Consider the following 25,929-nt stretch of genomic DNA (forward strand, 5'->3'; position numbering starts at 1 on the left):
TTGCTTTGCCCATTTCATCAACAACCTTTTCTTTCACTCTTATGCATATTCTTTGAAAACACAAATGGAAATTTTCAATCAGGCAATTGATTACATCAAATTGGATATTTTCCTCCAAAACAGCATCCGCTGTTTCGCTGTTCAGCAAGTCTTCAATTTTCTCTTCTTCTGTCCTTTGCTGCTCTGAACACCATTTCATTGCTTTCCAAAAGCAAAACAAATTCTTTGTTCATCGATTGACAGTCGCGAAAATAAAACTCCAAGGATATGAGCCATCTCGTTGGAAAAAAAATCTTCCTTTTTTTCTTTTCCTCTTTACTCGTTTGCTCCACAGATTTTGATTGCTCTTCATATTCTCTTCTTTTCTTTCTGTAAAAAGGAAGTCCATTTGCAACAACTTCTTCCAAGAATATTGAAATGCAAGTCGAATGAGGTTTCGATGTTCCCAATGATGTTGGACGATTTCTGTCACCTCATAAAGATGAAGTTCCTCCTCAATGCCTCTTCAGCACAGTCAGCTCACTTCATTAAAACTCATCTTTGTCTTCAGTCATTTCGTTGAATCGTGCAGTTCTTCAAGCACACTGGTGCTTGTGAGGCATTCTCAAATCATAGAAACATGCACCGGCTCGTCTTTCTCAGCAATCTTCATTTTGTTTGCTTCAGTTACCCAGATTTCCCTTCCCAAAGCAAAACAGGCCAACCAACTGAAAATGAATGAGCTGCAAATTCTGCCTTCTTTGTCTTCGGTTTTTTCCTTCCCACTTCATTTGTTTTTTTTTTTTTTTTTTTTTTTTTTTTTTGGATGCACATTTGGCCATCATGAAGCATTCAGTTGTGTTTGTCAGTCCGTGTTTCCATCCATCTCAAATTTCTCACAATTCCTTTGAGGAGACTGAAACGTGAAATTGTGAGGCAATCCAAAAAAAGAATTTGATAGAGGTTATTGCTGGCGATGCGGAAAAGGATTGAATAATTGATGCCAAGGTGGTGGAATGAATAGATGAGGGGGTGAGATGACTGTTTGATGGAGAAGCCAGCTGAGAAACTTTATTGTTTTCCTTCTTCAAATTTGAAATGGAAGAAGAAGAAGATGATGACGATGATGAGCTCACAAAAAGAGAAGAATCAGTTGGTTTGCTCATTTGACCAAGGTGATTGAAACGATGGATTTGGTGGCTGAGAAGAGCAGTTGATTGTGGGAAGATGTTCCGATTCAATGAATGGTGAGGCCTATGAAGTGTTTCCCTGTGGATGAGTCGAATGAGAAGACGCAAGATAAAGAGGCTGGGATATTCGAGAATAATTTTCATCGCTCATATCTCCAGACATTCATTCACCAACTTCATCTTTTGCCTTTTTTCTTTCTTTCTTTCTTTCTCCCTGCAACCTCCATTGGCCATAAGACAGATCATTCATTCTTCCCAGATATTTGATGTCTGCCATCAATTCTGTCTCGCTTTCTTCATCTTCAAAAATCTCTTCAGCACCTTCAACCTGTATCTCCTCATTTCCTTTCCTTTTCGCCATTTATTTATTCTGCTTTTTCGTGCTTTCCTGTTCATTGGTTTTGCGCTCGCTCACTACTCTTCCTTTTTCCTCTCCAATCCATCTGCTCCTTTCTTTTCTTCTTCTGCTTTTCTCCGCTCCACTTGATTCAACATGATCTCGGCCTCTTTCGTCCCCTCCATGTTTCCCATCATTCGCTCGACCTCCAACCCTCGTGCTCGTCTCATGTTCTCGACCTCTTCCCCCAAAGCAAGCTCCTTCAACTGCTTTTCTGGCTGCCTTGGCAGAATAATCATCCCCATTCTTCTGTTGCTGTGGAACAAGGTTATTGTCTCGCTTTAGCTGCTGTTCTCGCCCTGTCCAATGCGTTCCTCTCATTCCAATCATCTCTTTCCTTTCCCGTCCCTCTTCATCTCCTGTGCTTTTCCACTATCCTGCACCCATTCCTCCACTCTCTCCAGAGCCAACAGCTCCAAAAGCACCCAGCGAGTGAGAATATATCCTTGTAAAACCAATCTTTGTCATTTTAACTGCACGGAGAGGGAACGTTGTTCAATTGGTACCACCATCTTTTGGCTTGGCGGCTTCCAGAAACGCATCGTGAATGTTCTGAACCGAAATGCTCTTTTGGCACTTCCTCACAACTTCTTTGCAGTGAATCCTGTGTTGCGCAGAAAAGCGTGGGAAAGAAAAATAAAAAGGGAAAGAACGAAGGTCATTCGTGCATTTCTTTCTCCTTCACTTGCTTCCTTTGAGGTTTTTTCTTTGTTCTTTTCATTTCTTCTGATTTCAGTCATTCCTGAAAATTCCCCAATGAAAGTCGAGCAAAAAATGAAACATACTATTTTAACATTGCTGCTGTCTTCCTTTTATAATTTTTTGTTCATTCAGATTCAAGAGTGTTTCTTCCAGAATGAATTATATGTTCATTCTTTTTCAACCTCGAAAATGAATTTTCGCAAAGTTAGTCTCAATGCCTAAATAATCAAACTGTTTTCATTTTGTAATTCTTTTGTTTCGCTTTTTGATCACGAAACTGGTGAGAAAAAAGCATTTTTTGAAAAATCATTGAAATCACGAAAAATGCTTATGGTTTCATCGAAATTAAAAACGGATTTCTTTTTTAGCAAATAAACGAAGTCATGAAGCAATAATGATACATTTTTTCATTTCAAGAAAAAACCAAAATGAAATACAAATCCTCATCAACAATCTGAAAAAAAGAAAATATGAATCTCAATTCGCTTTATTGCTCAAATGAAATGAAAACAATAAGAATATCAAATAGAATTCTTTTGGGAAAAAAAGTGTGATAAAAGCAGCAAAACAAAAAGAAAGATCACAATTTGCTTTTCTCCTGATTTTACGATGGAAAAAGTGATATAAACGGCTGGAAAAATAATGTTTTCTTCAATTGCAACATCACCCAATCCCCATTCAATCAACGTGGATCAACAACTCCGTCAAATAGAGCGTGGAATGCAGCAATTGGCTTTCAACCATCAACCAGAACAAAATCGTTGCAAGTGATGGAAGTGATGCTGATGCCTGTGGCAAGTCTCAACAGACCCCATCTGCCACCATCGAATAACCTCTCAACGGCTTCGTTTCCCTCCTCAGCTCCACTTTTGCTCCCACCAAGACTCTCACCTTCAATTCAACTTTCACAAAAACCAACAGAAATGATGTTGTTTTTCTGATTTTTTAATAACTTCCACAATTATTTCTTCTATTTATATTCGTATATTTTCCATATCATTGTTAAATCCATGTGCTTTCATCCTCTTTTCAACTGGCATAAATGCCACAACTTGTATTTCAAGTATCACAGCATTGATTCAAATTAAATGTTTCTTCAAAACTTCGTCATCTTATTCGACTTCTTCATCCAATACAAACTATGCTCAAGAGAATAAAACATTCATTGCTTTTGTCTCTTCAAAGAGCATTTTCTTCTATCATATCAGCAGATATTCTTCAAAGACATCCATTTCATCAGCTGTTCCATTCCAACTCGCCTGTGCCGATAAGTGTTGTAATCTCACACAATTCCCCTTCAAATATGAATTTTCTCTTTTCATCCTCTTTTCATCCTCTTTTCATCCTCGACACCCCGTTCAAAGCACATAGCATCCTGAAATCTGCCAATGGTTATTTTTGAATCCATCCATTTCACAAAACAATACCTTCAACGCTCTTTCTGTTTGGATCTGCGATTCCTTCAACCTCAAAATGAAAAGGGGGAAATCAATCTTCTTTTTTGTTGCACTCAAGCCGATCGGCTTTTCTTCGCTCAAAATGAAGAATCGCTTCCGTTTTCATTTGATTTCAGCTGATATTCTGTGATTGAACAAACATTCCTTTTGTGCTTCCGAATGGGAACGAAAGACAAGGTCTGACGCTGAATTCGAAGTTGGTTGAACGAAATGAAAAGATCAACATTATTTTTGCTGTTCATCAAAGAAGGCGATGAAGAAGAGAAGGAGAACAAGAAGATTTAGGAGGAGGAGGAAGAGGAAAAAGAAGAAGAAGATGGCAAAGATGACGAAGAAGAAAAGTTAGAAGCAATGCAATTTAATGTGAAAATAGTCGTTGTTTTGTTGATAGAAATATGCAAAAACGTTTTGCTAGTTTTTCTCTTTTAATTTTTCAATTCAATTTTCTTTTCTTTCTTCCTTTCACTCTTCTCCATTCATTTTCCCTCCTTCTTTCCTCCTCTTTTAAAGGATAATCTTTTTTCCATCTCTCTTTTCTCTGTCAAAATTCTATCCCTCTTTGCACATATTACTGATAAAATAATATTAACTTCTCATTTTCCTTCATCTTTCATGCTTCTTCTGCTGATATCCTCAAAATCCCACGTGTTAACATCCAAAAACATCTCCGGAGAATTAGAGGCAACGGAGAAATATCCCTCTTCGCTTTGTTTTCCATGCTTTAGTTTTATCTTCTGCTTCTTTTTCTTCATATCGATTTCTTCATTTTTTCTCAATTCAAATTCTCGGTTTCGTTGATCTCTTTTGGTAATTGGAATACAAAAATTTATCCAAACATTTTCTTCTCTTTCTTCTCTTTCTCTTCTTTCTTCTCTTTCTCTTCTTTCTCTTCTTTCTCTTCTTTCTTCTCTTTCTTCTCTTTCTTCTCTTTCTTTTCTTTTTCTTCAGTCTGCTTTCCTTTTACACAACGATTTTCCCTTGTATTCCAGTCCATCTTTGTATCTTCCCACCTTTCTCTTCTCCTCTTTGAAGCACTCCAACTCCAACTCAAATTCTGTGACTTCACCAGAAATTGCGAATTTTTCCATAAAGGTATCAAAACGGCTGTTTCCATCAAACAATTCATAGAAGTGACAAAGAAAAAAGATAAGAAACACGAAAAGTCAGATGATTTCTTAATTTGAATGCCCAGCCAGATCATCAGCCCCGACAAAAAAGTTGCTTCAACAAGACACTCTCAACAAATATTCCAAACAAACTGCTTCTTCTTTTTCAAGATCATGTCAAGCATTGTCATGCAATGCATCATTCAAGACAGACGGTAGATATCACGAATATCATGGTTGAATGCGATCCAATCAAGAATAATCTCAAAACTTCCGGTTCTTTTGAAAAATGTCAAGAAGGCTTCTCTTTCTCCGTGGCATTCCTGTTCATAGCCAATTTGTATTCATCGAAAGAGCACCTTTAAAGAAAAATGGACGAAACAAAAAAAGTCAAACCTTCTTTTTCGACTAGAAATATTTTCACATCACCAATTGATTGGTAATTATCAACTCATCTGGCTTTCTTGTTCTCCAAAATTGCATCTCGCCACATTAATAAACGGACAACTGGATTATAAATAGCTGGCAAAGAACATCATCGAAAGCACAGAATCCATTGTGAAACCTATCATTATATCATATGAAAATACAAATTCTCCAAATTAACAAGAAATTAACTCCTTTTCAAAGACTTATTCAATACCATGTCTTTGCTGATAGTTTTTCTAATGGACTTCGAAAGAAATGCAAATGCGATTGTAATTGAGGCCTGTTGAGTGCTTCGTTCAACTCGCTTCCTCCATTGTCCAACCCCTCAATTCCCTTTCCTTTTCCACGAAACCAACCTTCCCCCCCAAAAAAATCATATTATGCAAGTCCTGCTCAAAAGGTATGTCAAGTGAAACAAATTTCCCTCGAAATGAACAAGCTATGCGATTCAATCTTTCTGGCATTTTGCTCGCTTTTTCTGCATCTTGCTTGAGTTATTTTTCATTCAAAATATAGCATTTGACGATATGCCACACATTTTGCAATTTTTCACTTCGTTCAAATTTCATGCAATTTCCTCCACGACTTCTCTTTTCACAAGCAATCAATGCAAACAGCCACTCGCTCCTCCATCTGTTGTAAAAATCCCTGCTCTTTTGCAGCGTTATAACTCGCATGAGTGCACCTGTGGCTATGCACATAAGCAACTCAAACATGCTCCGGCTGTAGCACAGCTCCAATAAAAAATCTTCACTTATAAAATTATAGGTTCATCTCCCTTATTTAATTGTTCAAAAAGGAGTTTTTTTAATTCAAAGATTTTCTTGTTTTGATGCAAAAATCATTGAAGACAAGAGAGGCTTAGAATCCTGTGTTATTTAAATTTTTTAATTTGGTGTTTTTAATTCTTTTGATTCGAATATTACACGGTAATCCTGAAAATGAATTTATTAATTGCTTTGGATTCATTTTGCAATTTCGCAGTCACCTTCAGATGAACAAACTTTTGTTGGCTTGTCTATGTTTCCGAGCAGATGATTGTTTATGATATTTTTTCCCCAATTCGCAATAGAGCGAATATCCGAACGCAAGGAGCAGGTTTGCTCCTCAATAATGAGTATTGTTCACGATTTATGGGCGGTTTAAGATCTAACTTCGCCAATACTCAAATTCAAAGTTGATCCAAATTGTCCGGAATGAAAATGAAGCAACAACCTGTTACAATAGAACACAGAGACGGCGATGGAAGTGAATTAGATCAAAATTTAACACTGGTCAAAGTGGAATATTTTAGTGAAAAATTTACCAGGATGTAAGCATGAAATTTATCATCCGGAATGGAAGAGAGTGCACAGCCGAAGATGTCGAACGGCAAGCTGCACATTGTGAAGAGATTTTATCAAGAACAGAAGCTATAAAAATCTGTGAGTTAATTATTGGAATTAGAGCCACATTGTGCAGCGAGACAATTGTCCAAACAGAAACTATAAAAAATCGAGAGATGTTTAAACAAAATGAAGATATGATATTCTATAGGCTTTAAAAAAGAATACAACTACACATTATTTTGTTTATTTATTAGGAATAAGAACAATATATTGAAGCAAGATATCTATATATTAAGAAAGTGCTTGACATCGCAAGAATTTTAAGAGATAGATCCACAAATTGCAGAGAGATTATTTTGGAGAAAGAATTTCCTATCTAATGAAATTTCGAAACAATATAATAAATATATATAATATAGAAGAGATATATTCATATAATGCTGTGGAATTCAAATTTAAACAAAACCAACGAGAAACAACAGAATATTGATAGAATTTGTAAGGAAGAAGATCCGCGCATAGCCGCGAGATGTGAATTAATTCAGAAGTGATTATATAGCAATAATAATTTGATTACAATTTGAATATATATAATTAAAATGAGACAAAGCATTGTATCGAAATAATTACAATGAACATAATCGTGTTTAATCGTTAGACTAAGATAGACAGAGAGAAAAGAAAGAGCCGCATTTTGCCGCGAGACAGAGAGAGAAGAGAGAGCCGCGCTTTGCCGCGAGACAGAGAGAGAAGAGAGAGCCGCGCTTTGCAGCGAGACAGAGAGAGAAGAGAGAGCCGCACTTTACCGCGAGATCATGATTTGATTAAATAAAGGAGGTGCAGAGAATTGAAGCGAGAGAGGGATAAATAGAGAATCTGCTTGATATGAAAAGAAGATTTATTGTGAAAAGAGCTGCGCAGTTACGCGAGATACTGATAAATACAGTGACGAAATATTTATATTTATATAATGCAAGGATATTTGTAATAATCGATACATATATTACAGCAATGTTTTAATAAAAGGATAATTTCATTACAGTTACAAGATAATTATTTGAAATGAAGCTGTGCATATTCGGGAGAGAGTAACAAAGAATCAAACCGAGTTGGATCTTGAGATAATGAGAAAAGAGAGAGAATAGAAAGTCGTGCTTTACCACGAGATTAAGAGAGGAGAGAGAGACCGCGTTCAATACCAAGACTATGAGAGGAGAGATAGCAGAGAACCGCGCTTCGCAGCGAGATGATAATAGAGATAGAAATCTCTGAAAATCGATTGGCTTTGCAAAGGAAATATTGACAAGCTGTATTACGAAACAATATTAAAACTGAATAAGTGAAATATTATTAATTTATAATTCGAAATGATACGTTTCATTATAAGAGAAATTATCACATAAGGGAAACCGCTAAATATTACTGGACTGAGAGAAAAAAGAAATTTGTGGATTGTCGCGAGATAATAGTGGAGCAACAAAAAACTGATGATCGAAAGAGTTAATATGAAGAGAGAACCGAGTTTGCTGTGAGAAAAGGAGAGAAAGAAATTGAGAGAAATGGCGATTTGATAATACTATAAGAAACAGTGCATAATTACGAGATATGTGCAGATATAGAAACAGCGAAACTTTTCCAGAAGATTGAAGAAGTGAAATCCGCGAAGAATCGCGAGGAGAAGATAGAGCATGTGACCGCGGAAGACCGCGAGAGGCGGATACAGAAAAAAAGCTGAATAGTGCAGCTGAAATATATCAAAGAAGACTTCGCATATCTCAGCAAAAATGCCGATAGACGCACTCAGCTAGACTTAGAAGAAGCGGGACTATGCACTGAGAGTGTAAAAAGTCGCAGAGACATGTCAAACATTAGCACCGAGAAGACTAGATATTATTGAAGACACCATTGCTCCGGTGCCCAGCGGAATTATTTGTAAACTATCCTCTTTAAAAAGGAAGAGAAAGATAGAATTGTTTATTTACGAGATTGAACTAGTCCATTATTGAGAAACATCGGATTGATCTCTAAAGAGGTGAGAAATGATGACTAGAATTTTCCCCCATGAAAAATAATTAGTGTTAGACTGGAGAGGAAAATATATAAGAAGGAAACCTTTTCAAGCATGGAGAGAATACGTTGGAGCGAAGGACATATCAGCAGTAATATTGAGTAACCCAAATAGTGAAAGAGATTCAGGGAGAGCTCTGCGAAGATTTACAATTCTTGAACAAGCAAAGTTCTGGTGATACTGACCCCCTCATTGAAAAAGATGCCAAGTGAATTATGGCAGAATTTATTGGGAACCAATCGAATACGAATTTTTCAAGTGGAGAGATCAATAAAGCTGAACGAAAAGTATTCGAGTCTATTTACATTTTCAGAGAATTTGAGACGAATGAGAAAGATATTGATTCTTCTCCTAAACTCACGTTAGAGATATGCCGAGAAGTGGAAAACAATATTGATCAATGTTGGAATTAACAATTTTAACAAAATGTGGAAAACACCACATTTAACTCAATAGACACGCAAGCATCACAGAGGAGAGCCCCTATCCTCACAGAAATTTTGTAACGTTTGAGCCAGCTGAGCTGGAGAGTTTGAGAAGGTAGTGTTCTATATTGAAAGAGAAGGCAGCATTAATTGAAGTGCAGATAAAGATAACATTAAGGAAGACAATAAAAATCGATATTAACAAACATTCAAACTCACTCATCGATACAGAAGAAACGCTCCAACGTGAGTTGGATTTTTCCAGGATTATTTTAAAAAGATGAACACGTGCGGTTGATATTAAAGAAGGTGAGCCTGCAAATATGCAGAGAATAAAAGAAGAGTTAGAAGCTATTCAAAAAGAGTATGAAATACACGATCATTTGACCGCGCTCTCGATTAGACATAAAGTTATAATACACATATCAAGAAGAAAATGTTGAGATTGGAAAGCGAGAAAGATACACGCAAGAGGGGAGCAAGGATCAAGAGTGGACAGAAAATTTAAAACATTTTTCTTGTTCAAGATATGAAATGGATCCTGTTGACGATCGACTTTCAAGAACCCCCTCGCGGAGAAGAAGAAAAGTTGGATATAAGTGGAGGAATGAAGGATATGTGAATCGAGAATGCAAATTCAGAGATGAAATATTGTATCAAATATGTATATATATATATACATATATCAGAAGCTGGGGGAGATGAAGATATGAGAAAAGGGAAGAATTTAAAGAGACAAGACTTCCTGAGCTGAGAAGAGAGAAAGTTGAGAGAAAGAACTCAATCACAACACAACTTATTCCGATCACTCGAGTGTCGGAGAACATCCCTCATAATTCCCAGCAGCGGAAGCGAACTGACTGGAAGCAGACGCACTGCCTCACAGAGAAAGAAGGGCACAGACAGGAGGAAGAATGGAGAAAGAAGTCAAGGTTATATAATAAAGAACTCAAGAGGAACGAATTCCCGGTCGAGAACACCTCGGAAACACCTCAAGAAATAAAGGGAGCAGAGACAATGGCCGCACCTTCATCCGCAGGCTCTCAACACATCCGCCGCACGATGACGTGCTAGGCAGGAGGGTTTAAGATCATTATATATAAATAAATAAATAAAAAATTAAGTAAGAATAAATATTTAAAAAGGGATTTCAAAACTCATTATTGAGGAGCAAACCTGCTCCTTGCGTTCGGATATTCGCTCTTTTGCGAATTGATAGAACGCAGTGAGGCAGGATTTGCTCCGAAATAATACTAACGCGGATGGAGAGACTCAGAGCGGCTGGGTGCGTCAGAGAGAAACATATTTGGAGGAATATGACGAGAAAAAGGGCGAGATATAGAAGGATAGAGGAAAAGATCAACCGCCCGAATATATTAATGTGCACCTAGAACCTTTTTTGAGAAACATGGAAACAAATAAAAAGTTCAAGCATGATCCTACTCCTTTATAAGATTATTATTGTTTTTACAGAGAAGAATTGAATATTTAATATGCAGTGTGTGATGATTGGGGTTGCTCTGCTGATGCAGCAGAAGAGCAGGAGGCAGAGCGCATAACATGCAGTTTTCTTTTCCACGCCTCGCGGAAGCGAGAGTGGTTTTTCTTTCTGCTCCGATCAGAATACTCGCCTCACCGGATCCCTGCACTGACTGCAGGAGAAAGCTCCGAGGGGCAATGTCCCCTGCCCTCTGGTCTTCGTGACCAAGGCAAAAAGGCGAAGTCGGCGGTGAAGTGATGCGGACAATTCAAAATACACTTATTTTTGTCTAAATGTTTTTGTCTATATTTTCATCTCGCCCTTTTTCCCACGTCATTTTGGGAGGGCGAAGTTTTCACTTAAACCGCCCATTAATCGTGAACAATACTCATTATTTCGGAGCAAACCTGTCTCACTGCGTTCTATCAATTTTTAAGAGAAACTCTCGCAGTTGGAACAATTCACTGAAGCCGAGCAAAAACAGAAAATCAAAGAAACGAATGAAATAGCTGATGGAATGAATAGTTTTGAGTTGCGTTTTGTTCTCAATCTTGAAATGTTCAGCAAAATTTATGATATGATAAAAAAAAAAAAAAGAAACTTGCATTAGGAAACGCAATTTTTGTTGCTGAAGCATGTTGGATTTTGCAAAGCGCTGAAAGGGATTTGGATTGATTGCTTCGAGAAATCTTCGTTGATCAAAATATTCGAGAAGAAGATAATTGAAGAAGAGAAGAAAAAAGAAGAAAAGAATGAAAAGCTTTTGATCAATCTTTGCGAATGCACTCTTTTGCTTAACGGAAAGATTTATTCGAGATTGTTTCCACTCTGTGTGACTTGTCTTCTGGCAGTTGCGATGAACAAGGAGGAAAGCAAAGGAGCACAAAAAGACGTGGAAATGGCTTTGTTGGCTTTGAGCTGGATAAATAAATATCATGTTTGAGCGTTAATGTTACACTTTTGATGTAATTGGATTGTTTTCAATCATTTTTTTCCAATAGGATGTTGAACAAGAGCTGTATTTGAATAAGATAACAGAAATAATCAAATACCATCAGGAGCATCGCAATTTGACACGACTTGCGTTTCGATCGGCTTGGAAGTTTTTGATTAGCAGGCTTTTCATAAATGAAAAATTGAACGAAGTTATTGTGAATGAGCTGCATTTTGTGAGAGAATCAGTGAGAGAACTGGGTGAGCAGACAAAAAGTGTGAACTGGAAGATAAGAGAAGAAAGAGGAAAAGAAGGGAAAGAAGCGTTTATTATCAAGAAATGGCTAAGAATATTGAATCGTTATTTTCGCCACTGTAAATTGTGGAGTGAAGAATCTGTTGAACTTATCAACAGAATTGTTCATGTATTTCGAGCGGCAAAGGATAAATCCAGAGGAATTTGCAAGGAATGCATTGAATCATTGTCAAATACAGCTAATTGCAAAGCTGTGAGTGTCGAAGGCTTATTGAAAAGTGGAGCTGTTGATACTTTTTTGGAGGGATTTCATAGACCAACAGTGAATGATAGAATGGCATATGATGACTTGCTATTCTTTTTGAATGTTGCAGAAAATTTGAAAGAAAAGGGAGATGATGAAATGGAAGAAGAAGAAAGAAAGGCAACGAAAAGAAAAGTATGTGAAAAGATGGAAGAAGAAGGATACGAAGATTACATCTCCAGCTTTCATGAGACTTTAGAGTTTTTTAAAGGAAGTAATAATTATTCATTATCATTGAATATTTCTGATTAATTTGTGATTGTTTGAGAAAATAAAACTCATTATATGTTTTTACTCAAAATTGCATATTATTTAATTTTATTTAATTTAGTTTAATTTAATTTTTTTTGATTCTCACTTTTTAATAATTTGTCAAACAAAACTGTAAATACCATTTTACAAACGAATTAAAATGAATCAATATGTTATTTTCAATCTTTTCGATTTTCATTTAAAGAATAAATTGTTCAACAAAATAGATTACGACAACCAAAAAGCATCAATTCAAAAAAAGTCAGCATAAGAAAGAATTTTTCTTTTATTTTAAATGACACACTAACTTTTTCAAAATAAATGAAACCCACGAATACATATTCGGATAAATATAATAAATCATTGTTGAAGCGAACTGATTTGTTCACATTTCTGATTTTTCAATTTGGATTGATTTCAAAATCTTTTATTTATCAATCTTTGTCCAAAACTTGAGAAATAAAAAAAACAACGTAAAAATAACAAAAATCATATGTTAATAGTTGTCTTGTTTTTCATCCTTCTTTTGATATGTTTCTCTATATGTATTACAGCAAAGTTTGAAAAGTCTATCAATTTGTCCATCAGAAATAAATATATGGTTAAGATCGAAAAATAAAATTTTCATTCCCTTGTATTGCGTTATGTTTTTATTTGCGAGCGTGCTTTGCTGCTTCTACGATATTAATTGCATTGATAAGAAAGAAGGCGAAGAAATTCAAGCAATCAGGGCAAAAGAGGATGCGTTTTTCGCAGAGAATATTTGCAGTGCTCCTGAAGGAATTGATAATCCGAATCCAGATGCCATAGCATGTGTACGAGATCAAAAGGAAATTATTAAAGAAGCTGAAGATAGCATGGATCAGAGGAACAAAAGGGATTTTATAGACTTGGTCAATTCAAACTCTTTTAATAATTTGAACGATTTCAGCTGGCGAAAAGAGAACGAGAAAGGTTTTACTGAAGGTCATTCTAAAATTGCATTTAAAGCAATTCAAAGCAACAGTGAAAATAAAGTTGAAGTGGATGGAGAAAACGGGATTGACAGCGAAGAATGTGGCCTATCAGGGAATATTCCATGTAAAACAATAAAAAAGGCAGTGGAGCACTGCAAGCCCGAAGGAATGTTACAGATTCACACGACCGAAGATTGCAATAGATTCGATATCGAGCCAATAATAATTGATGGGCGTCACATCAAACTTGATAATGGAGACAAAAGTATAATTAGTATCAAAACAGCTTTGAACGAAAAGAAAGTGAAAAATGGTGACGCCTTGTTTTGCGTTAAAGGCAAAGGGTTTTTATACAATGGCTATGCCGATATTTGCGTGGATACAAAACGAGAAAGCGGAAGAAATCAAGGATTAATTGTTGTGGAAGGAGAAGGTTCACAAACGAAATTGGAAAATACGAATATCAGCAATTTAGAGACTGTGAATGAACTGAGCTGCGTGCTTATTGAATGCAAATCTGGTGAATTGATGTTTCAGAGCGTTGAGATTTCACATTTTTTATCTTCGAATGCATTGATATTCGCAGAAGCTTCTCAATTAGTTGATATACAAGCATTAACTATGGATACAATTTCCACGAAAAGCGAAAGCCAATCAGTAATAACTGTCACGGGAGGATGCCAATCTGCAAAATTTGAAGATTGCAAATTTTCAAATTGCTGGTCGATGGAGCACAGATTGGGAGGAGCAATATATTTGGAAATTAGGAACAGCGGGCATACTTGCTTATTTCGCAAAGTTTATTTTTCGAATTGTTCCAGTAAAAGTGCAAATGCAAATGCAAATGCAAATCCTCAGTATCTTCAGCTTAACGATGAGACAAAAGGAGGAGCAATATTTATTCAAGCAGCTGACGAAGCAACAGGATCATTGGATTTAACGTTTAAAAATGTATTATTTTCTGATTGTACAGCTGATAAAGGAGAAATTGTTTACTTGTCATTTCCAACAGGAAGAGAGCAGATCAATGAAGATCAGTTTTATTTCGAGATGGAAGGGATTTACGGGAAGCAGAATTACATATTGCTTGAAGATAGGAAAGATATAAAAATAATTGACCTAATGGCAGACAAAGAAAATATATTGCCATACCATTCAGAAAACATCTACGTCGGAGGCGAAAAAGCAAGCAATGAGAAAACGTGTGGGCGAAAAGAAGAACCTTGTACTCAACTGAATGGCATAGCCAAACATGAAACGTGGAGAAATCGCATGTCTTTATATATCATTGGAAAAGTACTTGTAAATGAACCTTTTTCTGGCTGTCAAATAACTTTCTTTTCTTCGATGAATGATTCTTTTTCAATGCTTTTGGAAGCAAGCGACCAAAGCAGGGGAACTCTTCGAATTGGCGCAAATTTGAAGGCTGGAAAATCGAGTGCAGTGCTTGGAGGCAAAAATACCTTTTATTACTTTTTTCATTTGGATATTGAATATCCAGATGCCATTGAAGGAGATGCGCTAAGTGTATTATATGGAAGAAATGATGTTCGTATTGTTGACGTTGTTTTTCGACCTTGGTACACTGGCTTAAAAGGTGAAAACGTGCTTGGAGGGGAAGGAAAGTTGCTTCCGTATAAGCTAATTGAATATGAACGCACTTCTCATAAATTTTCACAACTTGTTATTTACGGAAGAAACAAAAATGCCACTCAAAACAGTCAGCGTGGAAGCGATGAGACAGCTAAAGTCCTCAGAGCTTTTCGGAATGTTTCAAACGAGGAACATTTGAATCAGAGAAATGAAGAGAACAATCTGTTATGTTCGTGGGATTCGGGGCTTGTTTTTCTTAGTAATGCGAATTCAATAGATATAAATGACAGCTCGTTTATTGGCATCAGTGATGGAGTCATATTTTCTTCTTTTTGTATATTGAATTTGTACAACTGCAGTTTCAAAAACAACCATCCAATTGAAGCAGATTGGGAGAAGCATCCATCTTTGCAACATAATATTCGATTCGATGGAAGAGAATATAAATGGATTCGAGTGGAATCGTTGTCTGTCGGAAGTGATGGATTGGATGGAAAACCATTTGGAATGCTATCTAATGTAAAAGCAACTGGAACAGCTGCTGAGAACATGGATTCATATTTCTTTTCTCCCATATTGAAGAATGTTACGCTGAAAAAAGAGGAAACGAGCAATAAAAATGAACGTCAAGACAAAAATGAAAATGAGAAAGAAGTCGAAGCAGTTGTGCATGGATCGTATCTGTTTCCTTGTGAACTGACGTTTGAAGTGACCAAAAAAAAGAAAGGGGAAGAAATGAGATGGACAGATTGCCCCGTTAATGAATATGTGAATGAGACAGAAATGAAAGTGAGGATTCCTCCATCTTTGCTTGAAGTTGATGATTACACATCAGTTGTCTGCCGCTTGACTTATCCAAGTGGAATTATTAATGGAGAAAAGAAGCGAACAGCAAGTGCGATTTTGGTGAAACAGAAGAAGGACAATCCAAACGAGAACAATCCAAAGAAATTGACGAGAGCACAGCTTATTGCAATTATTGTTTCTGTGAGCGCTTTTGCTGTTGTCATTGTAGTGATGGTGTCTGTGACGATTATATGTATGGTTAGATTTAAAAAGCGCATGCGATACAATGAAATCAAGGATATAAATCATTGATCTGAAGCAAGTATATTCTTTGCACTTATGTTTGAAATTTCTGTTCATGTTTTAATCCTGTTTTAACCTTGCTTTATTTTCAAGAAATTTCGTGAGGTTCCACAATTGACTATGTATATGTTATTTGAATAAATGTTTTAAAATTGATAAATATTTTCCTTTAATGTATTTTGGAACCGAATTATAACAAGAGTTTTCATTTTTTTAATTCACTCCTCACATGTTTTCTTCGGCTTTATTCAAATTTATTTTTCTTCTTTTTTCTCATATAAGAAAGCATGAAAAATTTTCTATAGTTTTATTATTTTTCAAATTTATGTGATTTATTTGAGTTCTTTTAATCTTCTATGAGATTTTGATTAACTTATAATATTGGTTGAAAGTTATTTGACTCAATTTTACTGTTGTGGGGATATTTCTCCGTGTAATATATTTTCGAATATTTATTCTTTTGAATTTTATGTACACAAAATATTCACAATTATTATTTCTTTTCTTTCTTTCTTTCTTTTGAGAAAAAGAAGAAAATCGAAATGTTGACTGGAAACAAAATTTCCGTGAAATAAGTACACAGAAGAGCTGGAAGATATCGTGTAGTTTAACAAAGAAAGGAATAAAATGTCGAGAAGAAAAGAATATCGAATTTATTTTTAACAATTTTGTCTTTTTCAATCAAACCAAGCTTGGTGACATCGTTTTTCAAAAAATTGCAATTTATTTTGTAATTGTTCATTGGAAAATGAATGGTACACAATCACAACTTAAAATAGGAGAAAATTGAAAGTTTCAATTTAAAGGTAGGCTGAAATTTTTATTTTGATTATTTTTTTGAATATTGAAATGCAAATAAAAGCATCAAATGTATTTGTCAAAACTAAATAAACGTAAAGTTTTCACAACGAATAAGGATTGCTAAATAGATCATCATCCTCATCTTCTCCTTCGCCCGGTTGCTCCATCTGCACGCGCGGAGGCTCATAGCTCACACCATCAGAAAGATCAGCACTTTGCTCACCATCTCCTTCAAGATCCCTGTCAGACGCAGTTGGAAGCTCGTCCAGCCCTCTCCGCTCTGCATCAGCAGCAGAGCCGTCTTTCCCGTGCTGCTCGTCGTCTTCATCAAAAGTCCGCCCTTCTTCTCCCATGTCAATGTCCATCTCCATTCCCATCCCTTCTCCAACTGCCTCTCCAACTCCTTCCCCAACCCCCATCCCCATGCTCATGCGAATCCTTTCTTCTTCATCTTCCTCGTCCTTTGGACCTTGTTGCTCGACATCCTCTTCTTCTCCTCCTCCCATCGCTTCCTCGTCGCTCAGCTCTTCGTCTCCAACTGGAGCGAATGCATCGTCAAATTGATCTGGTAGGGGGAAAAAATGTGAGAAATAAAAATTTCATCATTAACATTTCAATCGTTTCAAAGATAATCAAAAAGAATAAAAGAAACAAAAAATTAAAATTGTTTCAAAATGTTAAAGCAAATAGGGGGAAATAAATGAATGTATGAATGAATAATAAGTTTGCAATTTGCGCAAACCTCCGCTGTCTGCAAGTTGCGTTAGTGTGTTTAGAGAATTCTCTAATTGCCTCTTCGTTTCAGTGTGTACTCTTCTGATATCTTTAGCTCGCGTTAGACGCTTAGGGTATGTCTGTCATTTGTCAAAATAATAATAATAATAATAAAATATTCATTATTAATGCATTTTCAAAAAATACGCCACAAAATATTAATAATCAAACGGCTGTCCATTCATAAGTATATATTGGAGGATAAGCTGGAAAGTATTTTGGAACACTTGGATGATGAGGATGAATTAATGAAATTACTGAACTTGGAAATTGATCAAATGGTGTTTGGTTCGAAGAATTAGAAGTAAGTTGTTGTGAAATGAAAGGGTACAGAAATGAATGAGGTGTTGTTTGTGAACTGAATTCTGGAAATGAAGTGGAAAGTGATATCTGGGGAAGAGCTGGAGAAAAGAGAATGCATTTGAAAATAAGGACACAATAGTAAATATACCAGCAGGAAAGACAAGGTCAGTTGAAATTGCTTTTGCACGAAATAGAATTAGATCACTAATTGTAATTCCTATTTCTTTAAAAGCTACAACAACATCCATGAGATTACTTTGCTGTCGAGAAGCAAAACTTGTCAATCTCGCAATGGTTCTTCCAAGAAATGATAGGTCTTTTAAATATCATAAATTGTTTTAAAATTTTGAAAGCAATTATATTAAAAAAGTTTAACGAGAATATTTCACTTTAAAAGCAAAAAAAAATTAAATATATACAATGTAGCCCAATCGCAGAAATAACATCTAAAGCCGATTTATCTATTTTTTCAAATCCTGCTCCTTGAGCAATTACAGCAATAACAACTCTTGTAAGTGATTCATTGAATAATTTCCTTTGGCTCATTCACTTTAGCAGTATTATATCAATATTTGTTTGCTATTTTCAATAGTAATTCAATTTTTATTTATTTTAGAAATAAAAATTAATTCTAATTTATTTATGTTATATGGGAGATATGCCATAATTGGAGTGAAAAATCATAAAATGTCATCTCGTACGCTTCATATAATTTTTTGGAATTATTCTTATGATTATTTATTTAATATGAATGCATATGATCTTTTGAAATTCAATATTTTTTTGAAACAGGCGGATCTTCTGGCTTTGGAGTCCAAAAGCCTAGCTTTGGTGGTGGAGGAGGCCGTGGTGGTAGTGGTGGCCGGGGAGGAGGATTTGGAGGAAGGGGAAGAGGTGGAAGCGGTGGAAGAGGAGGTGGGCGAGGAGGTGGGAGAGGGGCTCGAGGGGGACGTGGAGGAGGAAGAGGCGGAGGAAGAGGTGGAGCACGCGGAGGAGGAGGATCAAAAGTTAGAGTTGTTTCACATGAAAGATTTAAAGGAATTTATATAGCACGTGGAAAAGAAGATCAGCTTGTTACTAAAAACCTTCTTCCTGGTCAAACTGTTTATGGTGAAAAACGAATATCAGCAGACGTATGAAATTTTAGGAGTCAGCATTTATCTGATTTTGAAATATTATTTTTATAAAATTAAAGGATGTTGAAAATGCAGCGGCAGCGCCTGGTGACAAAGTTGAATATCGTGTTTGGAATCCTTATCGTTCAAAGCTTGGTGCAGCGATTATTGGAGGAATTGGAAATATTTTTATTGAACCTGGTACAAAGTTACTATACCTTGGTGCAGCATCAGGAACAACTGTATCACATTGTTCGGATCTTGTTGGACCAGTTTGCCAAATTTCTTTTCAATTTGAATTTGAATTTATACATACGCTTTAATTTTTAACTATCTCTAACTTTTTGAAATACATCTGTAAACTTTGTTTTCTATTTTTCGAAAACTTTAATTTAGACTGGTGTTGTGTATGCTGTGGAATTTGCACATCGTGTTGGACGTGATCTTCTTGGACTGGCACAAAAGAGAACAAACATTATTCCAATCATTGAAGATGCAAGGCATCCACACAAATATAGAATGATTGTTCCGGTTGTTGATACCATCTTTGCAGACGTTGCACAGCCAGATCAAGCGCGTATTGTTGATATTAATGCCCAATACTTTTTGAAGAATGGAGGACACTATGTGATATCAATTAAAGCATCATGCATTGATTCTGTATCACCAGCGCCAGTTGTATTTGAGAGAGAAAGAAAAGAACTTGCAAAAAGAGGTCTTAAACCTCTTGAACAACTCACTTTGGAACCTTATGAAAGAGATCATGCTGTTGTTGTGGGAGTTTATAGACCAGAAAAAAGAGAAGTGTAAATAAAAGGCATAGTCTTTCAAATAGCACATTCACAGAAAAATCCTTAGCTTATCTTTTCTTCTTTCTCACTTCATTTAATGCAAAATATAAATGAAAAAAATCTTATAAGAAACGAAATGTTGTATAATCGTAAAAGTTTAGTTAAAATACGAGCTTATTCATCATTTGTCCTCGTCTTCTGTGAAGATTAAAGAAGAAAATAAAAAATTTACACAATTATAAATTTGTTATTACGAAAATAACAAACCACTTAATATTACCCAAACATGCTCATCTTCCTGCAGAATATCCTTTATGATTCCATTCAGGTCTAACACCTCTCCACTATCTCGCTTTAAGCCTCTTAAAAGAAAATAGAAATTCTAAATTTGTACAACAAGCAAACCTTGGAACTCCAAGATCTATTCCCGATGAAGAATCGAAACGAGCAACTGTTTTTTGCACGGACAGAAAAAAAGACAACAATTTTTAAAATTAGTATTTACTTATAATTATCAAACGTCCAACATCTATAACATCAAATTAAAAGCGCAACAGCAAATTACAGTTAAAAATGAACGACAAGATTTTATTAAAGTGTAATTTTTTTCCAATAATCTTAAAAATAATGTGAAAAACCTCCAAGCCAGCGGATTGATTGGGTTCCTGGTCCACACTGGACAAGAATAACTTTATCGCGAACATGAACAAAAATTTTCATTTGTAATAATACAGCAGAACGGATAGATGTGGAAAATTGAAATAAAAAAATTTTTTATTTGTTTAGTAAAATCACACCCATAAGATTGTTGGAGTGATAATAAATAAATCTTGATTTCATTCTAAGCTCAAACAATATGTTAAACTATTAATTTGCATTTAAAAAAAATTCTGTATATTGAAACATATAATGCATGGTGTTATGAAAGCAATAAATAAAAAAAAAATACTATGAAAAATGCACAGAAGCTTGATATATGACAACATAAATTGAAAATTTTATAACGAAATACTTATGAAATTTTGTAATAAAAAAATGATGTGAGAAAAATCCAAAAATACTATTATAAAACAAAAAAGAAAAATATAACAAAGTTCGATTTTTGATTACTTTTCATAAAGAAGTTGCCCATCATCATCTTGAACAGCCAATTTTGTGCTTTGATATGCGTTACAAAGGTTGCCAATAGTTGAAGATGTAAGGGATGATTCAGAATACAGTTCGTGAGGTTGAACAAGTGCTGAAGACACAGATGCTCTGGTAGGCTTTGGAATAACAGAAAATTGTAATGGATTTTCTGCGAGTGTAGAAATAAATATATCGTTATTCTCTTCGCTTTTGGATTGAGAAGAAGTGGTAGAAGAAGAAGAAGACTTTAAAACAGAATCTGCTTTGGTTGCATCAATTTGGTTCGAGGAATTGTTAAAAGTAAAAGAAGAACCAAGATGTGTGCGAAACGAATTTATCCATCTTTGAATACAGCAATTAGGATTTGTATAATTTAAAGCAAAAGAACGAATGTTATTATTTATTTCTGAATCTGGTAATGATGATACGTATCGATTCAATTTACTAATATCAGGTGTTGCGTCAGCAACGTCCAAAAGATTTTGAACTTCTGGTAATCTATCTGCCGAATTAAAGTAATTCGATTTATCCTCTTCCAAAAGTTTGATGGTTGTTACTACATGAAAAAAATTTTAAAAGGAAAACAACTATCCAGAAAAAAAAAATAAAATAAAATAAAATAACAATACCATGGCAATGACTTAATCCATAAAAACTACTTCGAAATATTGATTCTTCGTAAAATGGAATTTCTTCGCGAAGACCTGAAAGTCGAAAATCAGCTGAATCAATAAATCGTGTAATATGATTGATTTTTTCATTAATTGAATTGCATGCTGAATCCTAAAAAAGGAAGGTGAATAAAAAAAAGTCATGCTAAATGTTAATTGTTCAAACAAAAGTTTCAGCAAGTTTCCGTGTTTGAGATAAAATTGATTGAAGTTCTGTTGTGATTATTGCCTGGTGTACTGTAGCATCAACACTTTTTTCTTCATTTGTTATTTTGTCAATAAATTCATATCCAATTTCTGAAGGTCCTTGATGAACTGAGACTGTTGACAATGATGTCATATCTTTTTGTTTTCTTAGGTCAGTAAATAAATTAAGTGAGAGATCAAAGATACAAATATAATTTGATTCAAACGCAATGAATGACTCTGTCGCTAAAGCATATGTTACAAAATGGCTAAAAGAAAAAGGCAAAGATTTTTTGTGTGTTACTTTTCTTTTTTTCGATATTGCAAGTTAAAGACCAAATTTTTTAGAGATTATGAAATAAAAGTCCAACAAAAAGTTTCAGTATCACCAACTCAACACTGTTATATGGTTAAGTATATCCCTAAATCGGAAAGTGGTGAAACAGAAGAAGACGCAAAATGTTTTCCAAATTTGTTATTTAAACAAAATGATATTAAACAATTCGTGTGATTTGGTTATAAGTGCTATCATATTCTCTTGTAATAGATCCCGAAGATGGAGTAGTGGAAGTTCTTCCTTATATTGATGAAAGTGAATTAGAGAAGGAAATAAGTATTTCTAAACTTTTAAATATGTTGACTTTTATTGAATTAATTTTCAAGAAAAAGTGGAAGCCGAAGAGAAGCCTGAAGAGAAATTTGATGCAGCCATTGAAATGAAAGAAAATGAAATTGAAGATGCAGCGTCTCATCCGATGGAAACAAATGAAATTGATTTCTCAATGATGGATGATGAAGAACTTGACAGAATACTCGAAAAAAAGATAGGAAGAATGACGGAAGATGAAAAGGTTTTTATTTAGTATTCTATTTTTTAACTTTGAAATCATGATTTTCATGTTTTTATTTAATTTTTATTTTATTTTTTTTTTTTTGTTTGTTTTGTTTTTATAAGAGAAAAATTGCTTCAGATGATACGTTTCTGAATGAAGAAAGTAAGATGATGGAAGACCTTGATAAAATGCTTTCTTCAATAGAAGAAAGATTTGAAAAGGTTCAATATTTTTTCATTTATTATTTTAGCATTCATGTTTCTTAAAATTTTTTTATTAAATACAATTCAGCTAACATCCGGAAAAGTGAAAGCAAATTCATCACATTCAACAAAATGAATATGCATGTGCTAAATCTTTAATTGCAACTTCACGTCATGCTCATTTCAGTTTTTGTTCACTCATATTTTTATTTATTTGATCAAAAAAACATTTTTTCATTAATAAAAAATTGGAGATGCCGGGCTTTGATCCCAGTGCCTCTCGCATGCTAAGCGAACGATCTACCAATTGATCTACATCCCCATGATGGTTTAAAACTTTTTTGATAAGTATTTGGAATTTTTGTTTAAGATGCGCTATTAAATTTTTGAATGTTTTTATCAAGTGATCGTTTTATTGTAAAAATGGATTCAGTATTTTTTTCCACTTTTTATTTCACAATAGGAATTTTTCCCTTTTTATGGTTATTATTAAGCATCTGCGTCACATGCCTTTTAACGTAAACATTTTTGAAGTGACGTAACTTGACAGAGAATTTTTTATTTCCTTATTTATTAAATACTTCTTTTGCCAGAAATAAAAATTACAAAAATTTATTGATGTGTTATAAAAATTGAAGAAATATGATTAAGAGTTTCACAATATTAATTTTAATTTATTTGAAATTCATTTTCATATTTTATTTGCACAATGGGTTGTGTCGTGATTATTTTTTGTGGTATAAATATCACGGCACTAACGTCACCACCTGACACTGACGTAATATAAATTAATTGTTTATTTTTTTCAAAAATTTGTGTTTTTTCAAATGCAAAATATTCTTTTATAAAGTTTAAAACTGTTCAAAGTCAAACAATTATTGTTTGAATATGATTTTTTTATATGTGGTTCATTCTTTTTGATTTCATATTTTTTCTAACAATAATTTCGAATAAAAAATTTGACGTAACTTTTTAGAAATCATTTTTGCATTTTGTTCAAAATCTTAAATGCATTTCTCTGTCTTTCTATGACAACGTGCATTTGAAAGACAATTAATTGAAAGCATGAAACGCTAATTTGTAAATTCTTTTGCAAATAACTGCGAATTAGAAAATTACACATTCTCCGAAATAATATATGATTTCATAAACAATCACCCATATATATTTTTTATATATTTTTTTTCTAATTCATTTGGATTATAAGAGCTGGTTTTTCACAAAAACGCACAGCAAACGAACGAGATGCTTATCAAAACATAAACAGTTGTTGAATTTTGGAGCCTGAGCGTCAGAAGAAGTTGGCTGTTCGGGGGAAGGAGGTGTTTGCATCTTCTACAGCAAATGGCATGATAGAGCTGCGGACGTGTGGGACGCTGGTGGTTGTGGAGGATAATCTGGACAACGAAGCGGAGAAGGTTTATCATGTGGAAGAGTGTCCTCTGATATTAACGAATGGAAGCTGAAAGCCAGGGATGCGAAAAAAGTTGATGTTGATGATTGAGGAGTGCGTGATGAGGTGGGCAGAACAGAGCAAGAGCGAGCCGTATGCGATCCTGGGCCGAGAGGGCGTGTGAAGGGGAAGAGTGCAGGGTGCAACATGTGAATCCTTTCTTCCAGTGCAGAGCTGTAAGGTAGATCAGTGGGAAAAAGAAGCATCTGTAATTCGTGTGGAGAGAGCTGTGCAGTACTGTCTGCACTTCCCAATACTTGCGTGCGGGTCCAATAGAGGAGAACGGATTGTGACACTATGTTTTGATATAACAGGGCAGATCACCTAGCTGCGGGGGAATGGGAGGTTCGGGCGGGAGGTGGTGGAGAAGAGAGGTGTGGAAGAGGAGGTGGAGGAGGGGGGATGAGGTGAAGGTGAAGAAGGGAGAGAAGTGGAGGAGGAAGAGGAAGAGGAAGGTTCAACGCCACAGGAGCGATAATGTTGGAGGGGAAAAATGAAGGGGCAGGTGGGAGGCAGATCTGCTTGAGCTGTGTTGGTGGCCAATCATCCTGTTTATTGAGATGAGTACAGTGGGTGTGATTGTGGTGGTGATGAATGCAGGGTGCAGTGCAGCGACTTGTGGAGTCTGGGGAAAACGTTCTGGGGCAAAACCGACAGATGCAGGAGTGGGAGCTTTAGTGGATGCAATTGTGCGGTGCAGAGGGGGCAGAGTGAGTGATGCTGATGAGTGCTCTGGTACTGAACAAGGAGGCAGCAGTGACAGAGTGGAAGAGCAAAGCGGAGAGAGAAGGTGTTGAAGGCAGAGATGGAGAAGAAGGCGGTAAGGAAGCAAAGGAGATTCACGATGGAAATGAAAGAAAAAAGGAAGGAGGAAGAAAAGGTGAGGAAAAATATCAAAGCAATGAGAAAGAAGGAAGTGATGAAGAAAAAAGGGAGAGGATGAAAGGTCAGAAGAGAGAGGAGATAGAGGTGGAGGGGGGAGGAGAGGAGAAGGGAAAGAAAAAGTGGAAGATAAAGCGGAGGAAGCGGAAGCAGAAGTGGAAGATGAAGAGGAAGGAGTGGAAGAAACAGAGTGAGGGTTGCTAGGATATCTGCTGTGTCTGTGGTTTTTTTTTGAAGCATATTAATTAATAACAGTTATTGTTCATACTCATGGATGATAATTCTTCGGAGTCTGTTATTTTCATCATAATATATAAAATGATTTTTTGTTAAATTAAACTATTGTTAATAAAAAAGAAGAAATTTTGTTTTGTTAATATTATGAAAAAACAATATTGAAATCATGAAAATTGCATCAAATATAGAAGAAACTTGTTTACAATAAAAAATCACGAAAACTATTTGCATCTTAAAATTGAATTTTTATTACTATTTGAAACAGAAAATCTATCTTCAAAAACATTCACAAATAAATTGTTTGAATATGAGAGGTGCATGATGTGAATTTTCTCAAAGAGGAAAAATAAAATCGAAATGAAGAAATATTCAAATAAGTTTTGGTGATGAAAATTGATATTTTTAATTTATTTTGTTGAATTCTTAAATATCGGAAATCTTCAATTTGGATTGAATTATAATTTAAAAAAAGTTTATTTCTGACAAAAAAAAAATGAAAAAAAAAAAAATTAAAACAAAATAGAAGTGACTTTCACTGACTGATGTAAGGTCACTATTTTCGATGTGACGCAGATATTTCGTGAGCAAGCAAAAACAAATAAGTGTCA

General features: G+C 35.1%; 9 protein-coding genes across 9 annotated transcripts; 4 read left to right on the plus strand and 5 right to left on the minus strand.

The window, feature by feature from the left end:
• Nucleotides 1-1,583: 1,583 nt before the first annotated feature.
• Nucleotides 1,584-1,811, minus strand: MONOS_4377 (uncharacterized protein; the record flags this gene model as incomplete). The annotated part of the gene is made up of 1 exon (XM_067874444.1): nt 1,584-1,811. The coding sequence occupies one exon, from the start codon at nt 1,809-1,811 to the stop codon at nt 1,584-1,586; it is 228 nt and encodes a 75-aa protein (XP_067722901.1).
• Nucleotides 1,812-5,034: 3,223 nt separating this feature from the next.
• MONOS_17951 (uncharacterized protein) lies at nt 5,035-5,937 on the minus strand (the record flags this gene model as incomplete). Its single annotated transcript, XM_067870923.1, has 5 exons — nt 5,035-5,154; nt 5,228-5,239; nt 5,333-5,396; nt 5,475-5,616; nt 5,859-5,937. The coding sequence occupies 5 exons, from the start codon at nt 5,935-5,937 to the stop codon at nt 5,035-5,037; spliced, it is 417 nt and encodes a 138-aa protein (XP_067722902.1).
• A 7,013-nt stretch (nt 5,938-12,950) lies between these two features.
• Nucleotides 12,951-16,443, plus strand: MONOS_4376 (uncharacterized protein; the record flags this gene model as incomplete). The annotated part of the gene is made up of 1 exon (XM_067874443.1): nt 12,951-16,443. The coding sequence occupies one exon, from the start codon at nt 12,951-12,953 to the stop codon at nt 15,951-15,953; it is 3,003 nt and encodes a 1,000-aa protein (XP_067722903.1). The 3' UTR covers nt 15,954-16,443.
• A 300-nt stretch (nt 16,444-16,743) lies between these two features.
• On the minus strand, nt 16,744-18,471 carry MONOS_4375 (putative Transcription factor TFIID complex subunit 8 C-term). Its single transcript, XM_067874442.1, has 5 exons — nt 18,242-18,471; nt 17,971-18,138; nt 17,691-17,920; nt 17,488-17,599; nt 16,744-17,310 (listed from the first exon to the last, which is right to left on the minus strand). The coding sequence occupies exons 1-5, from the start codon at nt 18,366-18,368 to the stop codon at nt 16,847-16,849; spliced, it is 1,101 nt and encodes a 366-aa protein (XP_067722904.1). The 5' UTR covers nt 18,369-18,471; the 3' UTR covers nt 16,744-16,846.
• Nucleotides 18,465-19,865, plus strand: MONOS_4374 (putative rRNA 2'-O-methyltransferase fibrillarin 2; the record flags this gene model as incomplete). The annotated part of the gene is made up of 4 exons (XM_067874441.1): nt 18,465-18,519; nt 18,615-18,955; nt 19,018-19,209; nt 19,334-19,865. The coding sequence occupies 4 exons, from the start codon at nt 18,465-18,467 to the stop codon at nt 19,745-19,747; spliced, it is 1,002 nt and encodes a 333-aa protein (XP_067722905.1). The 3' UTR covers nt 19,748-19,865.
• Nucleotides 19,866-19,909: 44 nt separating this feature from the next.
• On the minus strand, nt 19,910-20,448 carry MONOS_4373 (uncharacterized protein; the record flags this gene model as incomplete). Its single annotated transcript, XM_067874440.1, has 4 exons — nt 19,910-19,926; nt 19,996-20,090; nt 20,134-20,179; nt 20,367-20,448. 4 exons carry the CDS (start codon nt 20,446-20,448, stop codon nt 19,910-19,912), a joined length of 240 nt encoding a protein of 79 aa, XP_067722906.1.
• A 177-nt stretch (nt 20,449-20,625) lies between these two features.
• On the minus strand, nt 20,626-21,893 carry MONOS_4372 (uncharacterized protein). The gene is made up of 3 exons (XM_067874439.1): nt 21,694-21,893; nt 21,486-21,639; nt 20,626-21,412 (listed from the first exon to the last, which is right to left on the minus strand). Exons 1-3 carry the CDS (start codon nt 21,865-21,867, stop codon nt 20,835-20,837), a joined length of 906 nt encoding a protein of 301 aa, XP_067722907.1. The 5' UTR covers nt 21,868-21,893; the 3' UTR covers nt 20,626-20,834.
• Nucleotides 21,894-21,943: 50 nt separating this feature from the next.
• Nucleotides 21,944-22,997, plus strand: MONOS_4371 (uncharacterized protein; the record flags this gene model as incomplete). The annotated part of the gene is made up of 6 exons (XM_067874438.1): nt 21,944-22,008; nt 22,062-22,174; nt 22,237-22,326; nt 22,377-22,564; nt 22,669-22,767; nt 22,838-22,997. 6 exons carry the CDS (start codon nt 21,944-21,946, stop codon nt 22,883-22,885), a joined length of 603 nt encoding a protein of 200 aa, XP_067722908.1. The 3' UTR covers nt 22,886-22,997.
• Nucleotides 22,998-24,925: 1,928 nt separating this feature from the next.
• Nucleotides 24,926-25,288, plus strand: MONOS_4370 (uncharacterized protein; the record flags this gene model as incomplete). Its single annotated transcript, XM_067874437.1, has 1 exon — nt 24,926-25,288. The coding sequence occupies one exon, from the start codon at nt 24,926-24,928 to the stop codon at nt 25,286-25,288; it is 363 nt and encodes a 120-aa protein (XP_067722909.1).
• Nucleotides 25,289-25,929: the final 641 nt, after the last annotated feature.

The sequence above is a fragment of the Monocercomonoides exilis genome (genome assembly GCF_001643675.1).
Source record: "Monocercomonoides exilis strain PA203 chromosome Unknown scaffold39-1025343, whole genome shotgun sequence".
Taxonomy (NCBI): Eukaryota; Preaxostyla; order Oxymonadida; family Polymastigidae; genus Monocercomonoides; species Monocercomonoides exilis.